This window comes from Psammomys obesus, unplaced genomic scaffold (genome assembly GCF_907164565.1).
Source record: "Psammomys obesus unplaced genomic scaffold, mPsaObe1.curated_primary_1811, whole genome shotgun sequence".
Taxonomy (NCBI): Eukaryota; Metazoa; Chordata; class Mammalia; order Rodentia; family Muridae; genus Psammomys; species Psammomys obesus.
This window is the reverse complement of record NW_026596051.1, coordinates 26,712,056-26,730,377: the sequence shown is the minus strand read 5'-3', so window position 1 is coordinate 26,730,377 and position 18,322 is coordinate 26,712,056. Positions and strand designations below refer to the sequence as shown.

Sequence of the window (18,322 nt, the reverse complement as noted above, 5' to 3'; positions counted from 1 at the left end):
TTTCTTTCTTTCTTTCTTTCTTTCTTTCTTTCTTTCTTTCTTTCTTTCTTTCTTTCTTTCTTTCTTCTTTCTTCAAGATATTAGAGGAGGAAGACTGGCTTGACTTTACTACCACCTAAGTCTACAGTTAGATCCACTGTTTTGTTTGGCCATTGCTTATAGGTAGTCTTGGCTCTATTGGTGCTTACTGTAGAATCTTACTTTGTTAGAAATCCACACATGGGAAAAACTTAAGTGACTTTTTATTTTTTGGTCTCAAACAAGGTCTCTGTCTTCTATGTTTGAAAGTGAGTAACTGAGGTCCCTTTCTTTTCAGAATTCAAAACGGCCTCGGATTCTATCAGCTCTTTCGTTATGAATATGACCCAAAGTGTTCCTATTGATGTGGTTCTGTCTGGGCTCTCCCGTTACCTTAATGACAGCAACAGTTACTTCCACAAGAAGCTGCCCGAACTGGAAGAATATGACTCATACTTGTGAGTGGCCCTTTTGGAGCTGGCAAATGAAAAGCTTGAAGCTTGCTTTGTGAGGGTATAAAAACATAATTCCATGATAACCTTATGAAACCAAATGGGATAAAGAGGCTGTGGCCTGCTGTGGACAACCCCCAGCTCTGTTCACTTTTGAAAGTGAAAGGGGATTGGGAGAGAGCATTGCACTAAATCTCACTTGCAGTACAATTCTGAGGACTTGAGTTTGGGTCCCCAGCACCCATGTTAAAATAAATAAATAAAATCAGGGAAGATGGGCAGTGTAACCCTAGTACTGGGGAGAGGAAGTATTGGTGGAGCCCTGGAGCTTGAAGGCCAGCCAATCTAAGACCAGCCAATTGATGAGCTCTGGCTTCAGTAAGACCCCTGACTCAAAAATTAAGGTGGGGAGTGACATCAAACTCTTCCCTACAAAAGCATGTTTATACATGTGTCACATACCCATGCACACACACAGCCTAAGTGCTCACTACGGCAGCTCACAGAGCAAAACTGGGACGATACAGAAATGGTTAGCATCGCTTCTGAGTAAAGGTGACACGTGTATTCATAAGACACTCCGAGTTTAAAAGCAAAAATCGGGGGGCTGGAAATCCTTGAGCCACATAGCCAACAGTTTAGGATTTTGATGTTCATTGTTTCTCCAATCTTTACTACAGTTAGTAAGCAGGATTTGGGAAGCATAAAAGTAATCAGGAAGGGTATTTGGAAAAGCATCCTCAATGATCTGTGAAACAAATGCACAGAGGTAGGTATTTTCTGAAGGAATCTGGTTGTCTTAGCTGTGCTATAAGGCCACTATGTTGGTGTCTGAGCTGGGGCAGAGGGCTGTACCCAGGGCTTATAAATAATGCAGGTGATGGAGTTGGTCTTGTTTGGAATGATGAACATTTAAAACAGAGAATGAAGCGGGAAGGATTTAGAAGTTCCATGAGATGTAGGGTGTGTTTTCTTCTTTGGGGGGTGCAGACTTAGAATTTGCCCTCTAGACAGTTTAGAGGATCTCTTTCACCTGGCTGACTTTTTGTATGAGGAGAAAAAAACAAATTAGAAGACTGTAGCCTTAGGGGAAGATGTTCAATGTGTTTACTAAGCATTTTATGCATGGTACTTCTGACAGTGATCCCTGACATCTGCTGAGTTATGTTCTGTGCTTGACGCTTTCTGTAAACAAGGCTTCTGGGCTCAGAAAGGGAAAGGAACCCTTTAAGGCCATAGATCATTGCAATGGATAAGCTTTCGGGTGCTCATGTAATGTTTCCATTGTGAGGCTGGGACACCCCAGCAGACCCTGGGGCAGACATAAGACAGAACTTCCCTCTGGGACCCTACAAACTTGTTAAGAGACTGAGTTGCAACAAATGGGACAGCATAGCCCAATTATCTATCTGCCTCTTCCAGTTACTCTCCCTTCCTTCCTCCACCCTTGCCCAGAGACCATAAAGCTTTTGATGTTTTGAAAAATATTTTAACTCATCATTTGACTCATTGACTCTGACACTTTTCTGCAGCCAGGCTCCATGGTTCATTTAATTTGGCCTTCCTGAGATCTGGAATGAACCTCCCACAGAATGGCTGCTGGTAGCTATTACTGTAATTACCAAAACTGCTTTTAATTGAATGAAAAGCTTCTGTCAGGATGCCCCAAGATGAACAGATGCTATTGTTTTTTAGTGTCTTAAACATTGGGAAACATTTTTAGCCTTGAGTGCTCCTCAGCTTCTGGGAAAGTTGGTGCACATTCCGAGAATGCCAGTAGACCTAATTGAGGCTCCATTATCCTAAAATGTCTCCCAGGACCATTACAAAAATTAAGCTTTGCACTCTGTAGACATTTGATTTAAGATGCTCATAAAATTCTAAATGTCTCATGCATCTGTCACACAGTATTTCTGGTTTGGTAAGGAACATGATGTCCCAGAATATTCCTGTAACCCCAAAAGAGTTTTGAGAAAGGGAGAGGAGCTTGCTGTTTTTTCTCTGTTGCCTACCCAGACCCTCAGCACAGCTTCCAACACTATGAGATCTGACAGGACTTGAATGTCTTAGGTGTGTTTCGATCAGAGCCGTGAGGAAGCTTAGGCCTGCTCTGAGCACCATGTGATATGTGCGTATGTTCATCACTACTGGAGGGTTGGCACTACAAAGCCAAGAGGAAAATGTATTGGCTGGTTTGGCTAAAAAGTAGGGGTGTAAAGGACTCTTGTCATGAAGTCTTTCCCATTGCAGTCACTGCCTATTTGACGTATAATAATGGGACTGAAAAGATCGTCCTGCCATTAAAGACTGGACTCACAACCAAAAATTGTATGATAACACTGTATCTTTTTTTTTTTTCTCCAGGTGGCTGGGTAGCTTGATTGTCTGCTTCCTGCTGACCCTCATTGCGACTTTCTTTTTCCTGGGCTTGTTCTGTGGTGTATTTGGCTATAACAAGCGTGCCACCCCAACTGGAAGAGGCTGCATGTCCAACACTGGAGGCATCTTCCTCATGGTGTAAGTGTTTGCTCTATTCTGTCACAGGGAGGTAGAAATGGGAAGAGGAGGGCGGTGCTGAGTGTGCTGTTATGAAACCTGGAGCCTCTTGATCTCACATTGGAGCCTCTGAGTTCATGTTGTTTAGATATGATATTGTTAATACAGGTGCTTTTAAAAGGTCCTGTCATGAAAATCATTTCCAAGCTGATTAATACCCATTGTTCCTTCATTATCTGCATTAATTCACTCATTCACTCATCACTTACTCTCACAAGAAACAGGAACACCATTCTCTACAGTCAGCAGTACAGCTAACTTTGAAACTCCAGGAGACTGAGTTAAAGCAGGGTTTTGCCAACTCAGCACCCTTGGTATTTAGACAAGTAGCCTGACTTGAGGACAAAGAGTAGGTGTTAGGTGTGGGAGCAATTATCTCTGCTTTAAAGACAGCCATACATAAATTCACATATTTGGAAAGCCTTTAAGATACTGAAACAAAGCCTAGCAGGCAAGGACAGTGTGCATAATGATGGCACCAGAACCCTAAACTGGATATAGTCACAATAGCAATAAATGTGCCACAGAGAAAGCTGGTGGCCTTCAAGTTCTCTCGTTGAAAACAATGCTAGGATATGTAAGCAGGTGCAAAGGGAAGTAAGGATCTGTAACACCTCCTTTGAGAGATGGAGAGCCAAAATATCAGCCATGTGCTTCTACTGTCACTGGTTTGAGGAGGAAGACTGGAGAGCAGGTGCCATGCATTGATCCGCCTCTTTAAACACAGAGTCACGATCATAATCAGATTTCTTGTGCTCTGTGTGTCTAAGTTCTTTCCCCCAAACAGGCTCTAGGATCATGTGCCTTTATGAACACTAATGTAGATATCTCTGAAAATAGCCTTAACGTGACTGACCTGGGGGCTGCCAGGACTGGAGGAAGTACTCTACAAGAGAAGCCTATTTGCTCACACACATATTTTTTTAAAACATTCTACTGTAGTACTGTAGAAGTGGCAGGTAGAGGTAGCCTAGCATGTGCAAGGCTCTGAATGCAACCCAAAGGTGGGAGGGAGGGAGAGAGAGAGAAGAAGGGAAAGAGGAAGGGAAGGAGAGATGATGGATGGATGGATGGATGGATGGATGGATGGATGAATGGATCTCCAAATGAAAGTACCTCTCAACATGGAAGGGAAAAAAAACAATACAAATTACACCAGCAAGGATTTATTTTGCCTTTGTGCTCAATTAAACATAGACACAAGTAGATTAGTTTAATGTTAAGACTTTTATAGCCCACGTAACTGACTATTTGGGACACATCCTGGTGGCATATATATTCCATCAAAATAACTGCTTGACAAGAAGCAAACTACTTGAAAAATTACTGCCTTGATAAGTTTGTAAAAAGAAAAACAAAACAAAACAAAACAGAAGAAGAAAGAAAGAAAAAAATTTATGGCTACAACCACAACAAAAAAAAAAATTATGGTATCTGGCTTAAAACAAACAAGCAAGCAAGGAATACATCATTCTCAGATTGATGGAGATACAAGCTACTTCAGTTTAGATATTTTTCTGCAGATTAAGGAGTCTTTACAGAGGCAAAGGCTCATGGAAACATTTGGGATGGAGGCAGGAGACATGTTAAGAATGTCAGATGCCATCAGATTCATTGCAGAAGGGCCATAGATGTCGGTGCCTCTGTCTTCTTTACCACTGAACTCCACCTCTGCACAGGGCAGGCTTGATTGCTCCTGCTGAAATTTCTGGCTGTGCTTGCAGGTTTCTAGCCCCTGCGACATCTAAGAGACAACTGCACAGTTGCAAAGGGAAGGTTGGGTCCCAGTGCTGTTTAGCTCAGACCCATGAGAAGGCTACAGCTTCTGCTTCCAAACTGTGTCCTTGCTTGTGCAAACCACAGAGCCTACCTCTAGTTCTGCTGCGACCATGTCCCCACATGCTCTGTGAACATAGCAACACCTTCTGTTCATGAGCATGGTCGCTTTCAAAAACTGGTTTCCCAAAAGGTTCCTCATGATGATCTAGAGGTCCTTTCATTGAATCTTCAGAGGGTCCCCAGAGCATATTAGAGACTATAAGGGATAAAAGGGTGAACACAGCATAAAATGTGAGGCTTTGCAGAGATTAGGGGGCAGACCTAGCAGCATCAACAAGCTTTGTCGTTTGTTTATTTGAAGCTCAAACAAAACTCCCCCCTTTAGCTCTTGAACAACAGCGTCCAGATCATCATTCTAGACCTCAGAAGAAAAATTCATCCCAGGAGAGCCACAGGTGTCACATAGTAGTCATATCTGTATGGCTAGGAGATCATTTGCAAGACTCTAGCAAATGCCACGGAGACACTGTCATGTACTTTGCCTAGTAATTCCCATCCTGTCACCTCTGGGAAGGAGAGAGAGCGCAAGCTCTGGAAGACCCCTCCTGAGCATGGATGTGTTTCCATAGTTTGTGTTAAGGTGGTAAGGTCTGGCCAGGCGGTGGTGATACATGCCCAGCACTCGGGAGGCAGAGGCAGGCAGAGCACTGTGCGTTTGAGGCAAGCCTGGTTTGTAGAACTAGTTTCAGGACAGCTGGGCTGTTAATAAACAAAATAAAACCTATTTTTAAAAAGCAGAAAAAAATGATTTTGAAATGTCCAGCTGCAAGGTGGACAAGTTGGTCAGAGTATAAGCACTTGTGAGTTAGTGTGTACATACCTGTCTACACCATTGACCTATGCCCACACCTATGCCCACACCCCTGTTCACACCATGGATCTATGAACATACCTGTCCACATCACTGATCTACGTGTGCACCACTGATAAGCAACAGGAGGGAGGAAGGCTGTATTTGGACAGTTTGAGGCATGTCCACTGTGGCGAGGAACTCATAGCTTCAGGAGCTAGAGTGTCACACTGCATCCACAGGCAGGAGGCAGGAAGTGGAGAATGCTGGCTCTTGGCTCCTGCTTATGGTTCAAAACGAAAGCCCTCAGTCTTTGCTCCAGCCACCATGTCTGCTGCTTGCTGCTGTGCTTCTCTATCATGACAAGATCACCCTGAGTGAGGTATCCTAGAAGTAGAAAGACACACAGGGTATATACTCACTTATAAGTGGATATTAGCCATATAATATAGAATAAACATACTAAAATCTGTACACCTAAAGAAGCTAAGCAAGAAGGAAGACCCTGGGTAAGATGATCAATCCTCACTCAGAAAGGCAAATGAGACATCAGAAGAGGGAGAAAACAGCGGACAGGACAGGAGCCTACCACAGAGGACCTCTGAAGACTCTACCCAGCAGGGTATCAAAGCAGATGCTGAGACTCATAGCCAAACTTTGGGCAGAGTGCAGGGAATCTTATGAAAGAAAGGAAGATAGAAAGACCTGGAGAGGACAGGAGTTCCACAAGGAGAACAACAGAACCAAAAAATCTGGGAACGGCGCTCTTTTCTGAGACTGATACTCCAACCAAGGACCATGTATGGAGATAACCTAAAACCCCTACACAGATGAAGCCCAAGGCAGCTCAGTGCCAAGTGGGTTCCCTAGTAATGGGAACAAGGACTGTTTCTGACATGAACTCAGTGGCTGGCTCTTTGATCACCTCCCCCTGATGGGGGAGCAGCCTTACCATGCCACAGAAAAAGACAATGCAGCCAGTCCTGATGAGACCTTATAGACTAGGGTCAGATGGAAGGGGAGGAGGACCTCCTTTATCAGTGGACTTGGGGAGGGGCATGAAAGGAGATGAGGGAGGGAGGGTGGGATTAAGAGGGGATGAGGGAGGGGCTATAGCTGGGATACAAAGTGAATAAACTGTAATTAATATAAAAAAGTAAAAATATTAAAAAAAAAACAAACCACAAATCTCAGCCCTCTGGAACTGTAAGCCAAATAAACCCTTCTATGAATTGCCTTGGTCATGGCATTTCATCACAGCAATAGAAAGCAAACTAAGACAACATCTCACTGGTGTGCCTAGAGGCTTACCTCCTTGGAGATTCTAGAGCCTGTGAAGTTGGCAGTATGGATCTCCACAGGCACACTTCCTGCTTGGTGTCTCTACCGTATACATCCTTGCAGAAAGAACTGGTTCTCAACTGACGCTAGAGCCCAGGTTCTAGACTATGCGAGACCACAGGTAGACCCGACGCTATTATTATGAGTGTCCTGTAAGCATTTTTCCAAGTTTCCAGTGGTAACCACTGGCTTCCTTCACTTGTGGAAGGTCAACGCATTCTTACCCACACAACACTGAAGATTACAGGTCCACTGTGTATAACGAGTGGGTGGAATTAGTAAAAATTTACAGGCATTACTCATGTTGTTTGTGTTTTTTCCCAGAGGGGTTGGATTCAGCTTCCTTTTTTGCTGGATAATGATGATCCTTGTCGTTTTGACTTTTGTCGTTGGTGTAAATGTGGAAAAGTTGCTCTGTGAACCTTATGCAAACAAGAAGTTATTACAGGTAAATATGGCTTTCTACTTCTATGGGAGACTTAGCTACGTGGGTCTCACCATATCATGTGGGTTGCATCGACTGAAAAACTATAGGTACTTTGTTGTCATTCAACAAGTTGAAATTCTGCTTGCAATAGCGGTGCACACACATACACATACATGGTAGTAGGCTTACTCTGGTATGTATGAAGGAGGCGGCACAGGTACAAATTAAACTTTAGGTTTGCTTTTCCCAAGACCAACTCCCAAAGACTCCAGGACTTGGCCTGCACTTTCACTTTCTTCGTTAATATAGCGATTGGCTTCCCAGTATTGATTGTGGGGTGGGGTGTGTGTGTGTGTGTGTGTGTGTGTGTGTGTGTGTGTGTGTGTGTTTGTGTGTGTATGTGTGTATAGTATTGTGTATGTATATATGGAGGTCAGAGGTCAATGTCAGATGTCCTTTTCTATTCCATTTTACTTTTTGAGACAGGATCTCACTGAATCTCGAACTCACTAACTGGCTATCCTGGCTGAGCAGGGAGCCTCCAGGATCGTCTCTTCTCTGCCCTCTGGGGCTGAGGTTCCACACCAACATTCATCCTTCACATGGGTGTTAGGTCGGAACTCAGGTCCTCTTGCTTGCACAGGCAAACACTTTATCTACAGAGCTATCTTTCTAGCCTCAGATCCTGACTTTTGAAATACACTTATACTTTCCTCTTTCATTGTTTGTATGTTTTTCACCTGGTGGATGTTATAAAAACAAGTGAATGATTGCAAGGTAACCAATTATTGCTTCAATTATTGTTAGTCAAAGGAAAATAGAGAATGTCAACAGATCCCATCGTCTCTATATATCTCCCCCCCCCAAAAAAAAAAGAATGGTAGAATGTTACCTTCAAGTTATGTGTATAAGAAAATAATTAAGCATAGGTGAACTACATATGTAGTCTTGGGTCCTAGAGCTTAGATATTTCTTTATATGCGTGGGAATATTTTAGCATCAGAAAAAATAAATAAATCTGCAACACTGGATCCTAAGCATTTTGGAAGGGGGATGCTGAGCCCCTTGGACAGCATGTACATAGCCACACTGGCGTGCTTCACTTAAATATGTGTGGTAGAGAGGTGAAAAGCGAGGTTGTTTTCTTTGTTTTGTTTTTAAGACAGTGTCTCACCAGGTAGCCCTGGCTGGCCTGGAACTCACAGGGATCTGCCTGCATCTGCCTCCAGAATGCAGGGGTTAAAGGTGTGTGCCATCATGCCCATCTGGAAAATGAGTTTTAATTCATTTTGTCCTGAACCACTGAGTCTATTGCTTTCTGGCTTTTTATTGATTCTTCTAAAGCAAACAAAAACATATTCTTTCTAATGTGTTTAATAAATTGAAGTTTCTCTAAAAACACAATTTCAATTGATTGATTGATTGATGCTACTCAGTGCTCATCCTATATATTCTAATTGTGCTATTTTCTATTTGAGTTTGAAACGAGTAAGAAATATCACAATATAAAATATCTCAAAATATCTAACTGAATAATACATATTATTATATGGGTCAGTGTACAACTCTCTTTAAAACAGGTTTATGTTTGTTACAGGTTTTGGACACTCCCTACCTGCTCAACGAAAAATGGCAGTTCTATCTTTCTGGCTTGATACTCTTTAATCCAAACATTAACCTGACGTTCGATCAAGTTTACAGGTATTAATTCTTGCAATAGACACTTTCCTGCTGAAAATATTGTTATTGTTAAGAATGAGAATTTCACTTTCAGTGTTTTTTTAAATTATTATTAACTTAATGGTAAGAAGTTCCAGTTTCAGAACTAAGCTGTTTTCTAGTCTCAACAAAATATCATAGAAAAGGATCCTTCCCCCAAATGTCATCTTCCCAAGCCTTTGTGAGCCAGCCTTGCTGATTTCTCAGTCCCCCGTCTAGGTATTCCCTAGGATTCCCTGGCTAAGGTGTAATAATAATAAGATGTATTAACAGTATCCCTGAAGAACTCGGAGAGTGGTACACATCACAAGACACCACAATAGTGAGACAGCTTTAGGGCTAGCATGTGCACTGTGCAGTCGGATCACACGTGGGATCTGGTCTAGTTCCTGCCCCACTGGGCAGTTTAATTCCTCTCCATTTACCATGGTGCATAACAGTAGGAATCTCCCGTTGGAGTTGTGAGGGCCAGGTGAGATGCGTGTGTTTGTAGTAACGCCTGACACACTGTAAGAACTAACTGATAGCCAGGCGGTGCTGACACACGCCTTTGATCCCAGCAGTTGGGAGGCGGGGGCAGGTGGAGCTCTGTGAGTTTGAGGCCAGCCTGGTCTACAGAGTGAGTTCTAGACAGCCAAGGCTGCAAAGAAGAGACCCTGTCTCAAAAACAAAACAAAAGAGCTAACTGAATACACAGATTTCTCTAATCCTTTTATAACCTTCTTAAATCTTCATTCCTGCAATAGTAACATGGTACAGAATCTTCTCATATGTATCAGACCCTTTACTTTTCTTTCATTTGCCCTCTCCTCGGTAGAGAGGTGGCTGAGAAAACATTCAAGCAGTCAGCATCCTTCCCATGGAATCATCTTTCCTAAAATGTTCCCTCTTGGGTAGAAGACCTGGTTACTTTCATGGTCCCCTTTGGATCTTTCTATTTCCATTAGTAAATGAATTTTGATGTACAATGGCCACACAGGCACACACATAATACGGAGATCCCTCAGTTCCTCAGGACAGAGGTCAGGTCCTTTCTGAATTTTGCCAGGTGACCCAGAATTTGAGGTGCTAAAGCAAGACCTCCAGAAGTCACCTAAGTTACAAGGAGGACCCTAGGGAGGATGCTTAATTCTCATTCAGAAAGACAAACAAAATAGACACTGGATGTGGTTAATAGAGGGAACAGGACAGGAGCCTACCATAGATGTCATCTGAAAAACTCCACCCAGCAGAGGGTCAAAGCAGATGCTGAGACTCACAGGCAAACTTTGGGCAGAGGGCACAGAGTCTTATGGAAGAGGGGAGAAAGAGAAGGACCCAGAGAGGACCTAAAAGAAGACCAACAGAGCCAATAAATCTGGTCCCAGGGGGTCCTTCAGAGACTGATGCACCAGCCAAGAATCATGCATGGAGACCAGGCCCCCTGCTCAGATGTAGCTGATAGGCAGCTCAGTCTCCATGTGTGTCACTTAGTAAGGGGACCAGAGGCTGTCTCTGATATGGACTCTGTTGACTGCGCTTCAGTTGCGTCCCTTGAGTGAGGTGACATTGCTAGGCCACAGAGGAAGAGAATCCAGGCAGTTCTGAAGAGACTTGATAGTCCAGGTTCAGTTGGTAAGGGAGGCGGGTTCCCCTTTTCTGAGGACTAGGGGACAGAGATAGGTGGGAAGGGGGAGGGTGGGACCAGAAGGAGACAAGGGAGGAGGCTATGACTGGGATGTAAAATGAATACATTAATTTTTAAGAAAGATTTTTTTTCTTTACCTTTAGTCCAGCTTTTAGAGGCAGCCTCTAGTGTGTGATATTCCCTTTCCTCTAAACCTCGGGTGATCGACACTGTACTCACTTTCCATCATGCACCTTTGCCAGATGGATAAATGGCCCTACTAGCCTGATGGGTGACTAATTTCTCTCCTCATCCTTATGGCCAGAGATTGCCATACTGCTGATCTGGTCATGTTTTCTCTCTTTCTTCCCATAGGGATTGCAAAAGTGGTCGAGGTGTGTATGCTACTTTTCGGCTTGAGAATGTCTTCAACATCAGTAACAATTTCAACATTAACAAGGTGAGTCATTTGAGCCAGTCATAAACTTGACCTTGCTTTACTAAACTGAGGTACATTTCTTCCCTGTGGTTAAGGCTGATGTGAAGCCCACAGAAGATAAAACACACCATTTTAAAGTGACATTGAGTAGTTTTTCAATAGGTCCAAAACTCATGTAAACCTTTCTAATAAAAGTTCTTCCCAGTAGAAAACTATAAAGCCATTATGGACCTCTTAGTACCCCTAATGACCTTCCATGAGGCCAAATAAGCAAGATGTTGGCCATGACCTTCTCCCTTGGTTCTGTGGGATCTACTCATTCTGGAAGCTGTTTGTAACCATCACCTTTACCTATTAATTCCCAACCACTTTCTCACCCCCAACCACTTGTCTTCCTTTTCTTCAGGGTTTTTCTAGTAGACTATGCAAGACCCTCCAAAGAGGTCTACCATGATAGACTTTTTGGAGAAACCATTAGTTTCATGGAGTAACCATGTTCTATAAAGATAAGCACCCACTCACTTACCAAATGTTGGTCCTTCAAGACCAGTTCCTCTGCCAGTGCCTAGACTTGGGAACCAGGCGTAGAGAAGTATGGTTGCCACTGTCTTCATTAGGACTTACGCACCGCCACCCCAAGTCTCCTGAACGGGTAATGTGGTCCCTACCCACCTGTGCCAAGAAGCAGAACAGATGGAATCAAAGGAGTAGAATCACCATCTTACCTGTGCTCCAGCACACACCCTTATTATGTCTTGAGATGCCAAGGAAAGACCATTCCAGAGCACTACTGTGCTCTGGAAGAAGAAGAAGCAATAGTTTCTGCCCCAGTTCTAGAGAGAAATTACTTTAGTTGTTTCCCTGCTGGGAGGCCTACTTTGGTCTTCTCAGCTTCCATAATGTATAGATAGATCCCAATCAAGACCAAGAGAGAAGGTCCTGGCCCACATCTTGCTCACTTTGCTATCATGAAAGGCCATTAGAAGAACAAAGGGGACCGTGGATGGCTCTCCAACTTTGCATTGTGGAGACATTTGAAAGGGTTATGGGAGCTTTGTATCCAGCATCTCCCCTAAATATACCCATAAACAAAACATCATTTGTGACAAAGTCCTAAGCAGATTTCTTGCATTCCTTTGCCCAGTATGCCATGGGCTATTTTTCCTATTCCACACTATGAAACAGTTGAGAATGGTAGGCAGGCACTGTACGCTGATGAAAACTGCTGATTGGCTGTTAAGACAGCCCCATATCAGCAACCACATTCTCAGCCTCTTTGTCTCCCCAAAGATATTTCCCACGATGTCCTACTACCAGGTGCTTGCTGGTCCCCTCCCTGGAATGCCAGCCTCCTCTGTCCTTTCAGCCTCTCTATTTGTCATGGCTATATGGGTAGAGGTCATTTCTTCTTTATAGTTTATTTCCACTGAGTCCTCTCAGCCTGGTTTTTCTGATGGAGTTCACGTGGACACTCTTATGACTCAGCGTCTTCCCTCTGAGGCCTTTAAGATGCAATCTCATGTCACTTGAAATTCCACCTCCAGATCAAATGCTTATGGGGCAGAGAAGGAAGTAATTCAAATCAAAGTGTATGCATCTTTTGATCTGATATAGTCTCATTCCTCTTGAAGGCGTCGAGTATGTGACCTTCTTGGAGGATAAAATAATGCTTTTCTTTCACACAGCATACTGGAGACATAAGGAATAAGTTGGAAAACCTGAATGTGAATGTCAGTAGCTTTGAACTGTTGGATGATGCAGGAAGGAAAAGCCTTGAGGACTTTGCACTTTCTGGGATAGATGCAATCAGTTATTCCACATACTTGAAAGAGGTATGAGCCACATCCAGAGGCATGGTTTGTGGGAATAAGTTAGAGGATTGCATGTGTGTTTTTATTTCTGTTTATCCCAACGGTGGGTTAACGGAGCATGAAGGCCAGCATCTTTAACGCTGGCAGTTTAGTGGCATTTAGGGTATTCATAGATGCCACTTCCAGCCCCAGCTTAGCTTCACCACCCGCAGAAAACACTGCACAGGTAAGCAGTTGTTCCCCAGTTCCGAATTCCTGGCAGCCACACGTCTGTGCTCTATTAGGTATAATCCGTATAAGTAGAAGCACACACTTTGTGACTTGCATTTCTAGATTCCTCTGCTCAGTGTGATCTTAAGATCATGAATGTTACAGTGTGTATTAGTAGCATTCATTTTTATGGTGAATGGAAATACTACATATAAATGGAAATGCAAGTGTTGTTACCTATGCAAGAGTTTTCAGCTTTTTTTTTTTTTCCTGCTGGCTGTGGCCCTACCCCCATGCTCAGTATGTTACCTTGTTATGGTGTTCAGGTTTCAATGCCTTTAAGATTTTTTTTTCCCTTCCTGGTAGGCTGAGAAACCTCCTACCCAAGTGGATCTTCTGACATTTGCCTCTTCTCTAGAAGCAAAAGCAAACCAGTTGGTGAGTTCCAGTAGTTCGGTTAAATGCTGTTGTAGTTGGAACAGCAAATGTCAACACCATTGTTTGGGAAGCTGCAAAGAGGCTCCTGTCACCATGGCCTGATTGTGTTTCACAGCACCTCACAGCATTAGAAGCTCCATTGGCAGCTTTCCCTATTTGGGCCAGAAGGCAGAAAAGCTTTATTTTTGTATGTGCCTTCATAGATCATCATCTACACTTCAAAAACACATACACACACACACACTTTCTCATACATAACATACATACATGCACAGACATACACAGACATATATATATATACACACACACACCTCCAAACACACACAGACATGCACACATGGGGACACACACAGATATACACATATATACACACACACAGCATGCAGACATACATGCCTATGCATACATACATACATAAATGCATACAGATATATAGACACACACATACTTACGTATGCACACACACGCTTTTCTTGCATTGTAAAGAGTAACTTTGCTTCACCAACAGTATGCATATAAGATTGGGCAGAGGCACCATCGTAGCCCGTAGGCCTTCCTACTGTCAGTTCTTCTGCATGACCCGACTGTTTCCCTCTAACAAACAGCAGACCGATGAAGAACTCTGGGTTCCAGATGAAGACCCAGGCTTAAACCCCGGCTCAGTCTCTTCCTAATGCTAGTAGCTTAAGCAGGTTGTTTACTCACCTGTGCCTTATTTTCCCCATCTGTATAATGGAGGCCATAATTATAACCCCTCTTACAGGACTGCTGAAGTCCACATACTGACCATCATTTAAGTGCGAATTAACCTGAGTCACCCTCAGTTGAGCCTTGGTTTTTCTCGACTGTCAAACAGGAAAATTGAGTGGCTGTGTAATTTTGGAGGCAGAGAAAAAGAAACCACAGCATCTTGTGCTTAGGATGTACGAGGAGGGTGAGATTTTGCTGAGTCTGTGGCTCTGTAGTTTGAAGCAGTTTATCTAGGTGTTTGTCTCCCCGCTAGCCACAGTGCCTAGCCACGTCATGATTGTCTAAGAGAGGTTCCTGTGGTTGTGTAATGTCTTCTGGTGTCCTTTATGGCTAAAGGGTCTGTTTTGTGGTATTGATCCTTATATGTATTCTTTTTTTGTAGCCTGAAGGAAACATGAAACAGGCCTGGAAAGCGGATGTAGAGCATATTAGAGCCATCCACCAGCACCAAGTACTTCCTCTGCAGCAATTATTGGTAACAGTCTACAACCTGTGGCATTTGGTGGTGGCCTGAGCGAAATCCAGCACCTGGTTAGCTAGTTCACTTACCGATAGCCGAGAGAAACACGCTCATTTGATGGAGGGCCCATCCATCCACTCAGCCTCAGCCTCCGATATGGAGCTGGACTTTTAAAAAACACAACCTCAAGTCATGCCTTCCTTCGCTAGGCTTCCCTCTCTTTCTTCTGTGAGACTGGGAGCAGTGAGGTTAGCCTCACACCTGTCTCCAGCACCTCGCCCTAGCTTGTACTCCTCCTGGGTAATGTGACTGTGCTCTGGCCTCATGCTGACATATTCTCCAATTCTTTTCTCCAGACTCTGCTTAGACATATGTGAGGGTGAGGTTAAGTATTTCGGTTCCCCTTAGCTGTGTTGGCTCCCTCCATGGTTCTCTTTCTCCTCTGTTCTATCTCCAACTTTTTGTTCCCTCACTTTTAATGTAACAGATGTAGTTTGCAGTTTGGAATCACACAGACCTGGTTTCACACCCCTCTTTTGTCCATCTAAAACATAGTGATTTCCCAATGTCCTCATCAAACAATGAAGTTTCAAATAATAGAAGTGAAGAGAATGATGGGATATTAGCGTGGCTCCTATGTTGCCATCACTTGATTCATGGAGATGGATGACCTCGACTTCTAACCTTTGGGACTTAGAAACCAGAGGAATCAATGATATTCTTGCTCTTGGGCCTGCTTGCATTTGTCAAAAGGGAGGACTGTGTGGCAACTGGGTCTTCTAGGTCAGCTGCTCCCATTTGCAGATGTATGCAACTCCATCCTGCCCCACCTAGAAACTTGTGGATCTAATTTTCACTCTAGTTGTCTCTCTGTCTTCTCTTCCTTGCTTCCTGGTTTGCTAGAGTTGCACAGAATTTTCCCATTGGATTCATATTTGCTGTGTACTGGCTCAATACATTTCTGTTTTTTGTGTACCCAGAAGAAGCTTGTCAACATAGTAATCAACTCATGAGTTCTTTGCATTTCCCTTCAATGCTTTTCTTCAAGAAATCAGGACACCCTGATCTTTTCAGAGCTAGAACAACCTGGCCATAGATCGATCATCCAAACCAGGGGATGGCAAACTGGCCCTTATCAAGCACAGCCTGGTCCAATCCAGTCTACTCCCAGTCTTTTTTTTTTAAATAAACTTTTATTTGGACACAGCCATTGCAACCCCTATTAGAAAACCATCTATGGCTGCTATTGGCCATAAAAATAGAATATGGCCCCTAAAACCTGAAGTATTTGGCCTTTTAAAGATTAAGTTTGCTACCTTAATCTAAACCATGTTAAATCTCTTTTAACAGTGTCCTCCCACTGGTTAAACTTGTCTTGAAGGAGTTCCTGCACACTATGTGTGATTTGCAGCCCTTAAAGTCAAAGAAGACTATGATCCTATTCCTCTGCTATAGGTTTTCTTACACATGAATTGTTGTTGCTCATGTTTACTGTACTTTCTAGAATGTAGCCATTACTCTGTACAGTCAGATTTGATGTCTGTATTGGGAGAGGGGCTGACAGAAGGTCTGTGGTCTTGATGCTTTGGATAAGAATTTTGATTCTTTTTTTTTTTTTAATGTTCTCTACCAGAATACTTTAAAACAAAGAGTCCAGATACTTGAGCACAAGAGTGATAAGTTGCTGGTAAGAGTTTTGATTTTCTTTCATGGGGTTTTGCTATCAAATACCACACTAGAATTTCAGAGGTATTGGTTTTCATGAGTACTTTAAGTTAAATAGAGGTGTCAGGAGTATTTTTGAATACCCAGTTAAAATATCAAACTTGGTTTTCCCATGGCTTCCCTTCTTCCAAGTGTTTCTGTTAAGGCAAGTTTCAGGCTGCCTGGTCTTGCTGTGTAGGAGGCTAGCTGAAGCATGGTTACTGTTATAAAGACTGGGCTGAATATCAGTGGCAATCATCACACCATTCACCACACATACTCTCCATCACTGCTGGGCATATCACAGGCTTTTCTGCTTGCCTACCACTTAAAAGACTCAGCCTGGAAGAGCTGCCTCTTGTCGAAGCTGGTGAGGAACATGGCAGTAGGTAGATAGGCATAGTGCTGGAACAGTAAATGAGAGATTACATCTGATCCACAAGCATGCAGAGAGAGAGGGAGAAGGAGGGAGGGAAGAAGGAAAAGGGAACGAGACTGAGTGAGCTAACTGGGAGCAGCACATCTTTCTAAACCTTCCACCGCCAGTGGCACACCGTCTTCAACAAGGCCACACCTCCTAATCCTTCCCACACAGTTCCATCAAGTAGAGACCACATTTGTAAATATATGAGCCTATGGAGGTGCCATTCTCATTAAGTATTCAGGTGATACCCACAGACTTTAAGGGGACATTTATCTTGCGCTATTAGCAAAAGCAGGGATTGCCTTTAAGCAGTTGCTCGGGATACTGCCACTTGCCTTACATTCCATTAGCTGAAACAGGTTACTTGGCCACATCCATTGTTCTCATCATGAGACGGAGAGGCACAGTTCTGCTGCAGTCTGCAGAGGGTATGCCTTCCGAGACTCCTCACAAATACTCAGGTCCGCTACATGAATTGCACAGTATGAGTGCCTCATGTACTGAGACCACCTCTAGTTTACTGACAATACCCAGTGCGGTAGAAATGTGATGTAAACAGCTGCTGTCCTGTATTGTTTAGAGAAAACTGATCAGAAGAATCTTTACACATTCAGCAAACCTCTCCCTTTCTTGGCACAAAATGTTAATTGAATCCCGATTCAAAACTCGCAGATTATACCACCCTATACTTGGGAAACCTTGCCAAAAAGGCACCAGGTTCACCATTCCACCACAAGCAGTGCCCCGAAACAGAAACTGATCCCTGAGGCTGTGTTGTATTCATCATATACACAGAATCAGAAATAAGGGTCTTCATTGAACTGGAAAGACTGTTCATAAGAGCTTCGGGATGTGAATCCCACAGTTAAAAGAAATGGTTCTTCTGCTTCTTTCAATGAGCCCAATGCTGTGACACAGTCTCTGTGAAAACTAGTTGGTTGGCTCTGCTCCAGGGCCATTTCATACACGTGTGTCCCATGCCAAGGGGATCTAATGACATACTGATAAGCTCACGGTCCTTGCTGGCTCTCTCTACACATTCATGATGAGGCCTGCAGTTCCATGTTGCCCTCCTAAGGGGACCCAGCCTAGGACCTAGTGGAACTCTGTTCTCATCTACTTGCCCAGCTGTGTTTCCCCAGACCTCTGTTCAAAAGAAACCTCTTTTCCTTGTTTGTAACAAGCTTGTCACATGGGTTTGCAGTGGCTGAATTTTGGTGTAATGTTTTGGTGGGTGGAGGCTTTAGAGATTTAAAGAAAGAAAGAAAGAAAGAAAGAAAGAAAGAAAGAAAGAAAGAAAGAAAGAAAGAAAGAAAGAAAGAAAGAAAGAAAGAAAGA

The 18,322-nt window shown here is 43.3% G+C and overlaps 1 protein-coding gene and 1 non-coding gene across 3 annotated transcripts in view; both read left to right on the top strand.

The window, feature by feature from the left end:
- Prom1 (prominin 1) overlaps positions 1-18,322 on the top strand; it is a 97,621-nt gene that overhangs the window by 67,948 nt on the left and 11,351 nt on the right. For both annotated transcript variants that reach the window (XM_055623931.1, XM_055623930.1), the window contains exons 11-19: positions 317-476; positions 2,835-2,987; positions 7,321-7,444; positions 9,021-9,124; positions 11,124-11,208; positions 12,873-13,019; positions 13,575-13,646; positions 14,779-14,871; positions 16,490-16,543. In XM_055623931.1, coding sequence (XP_055479906.1) covers positions 317-476; positions 2,835-2,987; positions 7,321-7,444; positions 9,021-9,124; positions 11,124-11,208; positions 12,873-13,019; positions 13,575-13,646; positions 14,779-14,871; positions 16,490-16,543 — 992 coding nt within the window. The remainder of the gene's footprint in view (positions 1-316; positions 477-2,834; positions 2,988-7,320; positions 7,445-9,020; positions 9,125-11,123; positions 11,209-12,872; positions 13,020-13,574; positions 13,647-14,778; positions 14,872-16,489; positions 16,544-18,322) is intronic.
- LOC129689195 (U6 spliceosomal RNA) lies at positions 954-1,060 on the top strand. The gene has a single exon (XR_008722063.1). It is a non-coding gene; the product is annotated as a U6 spliceosomal RNA (small nuclear RNA).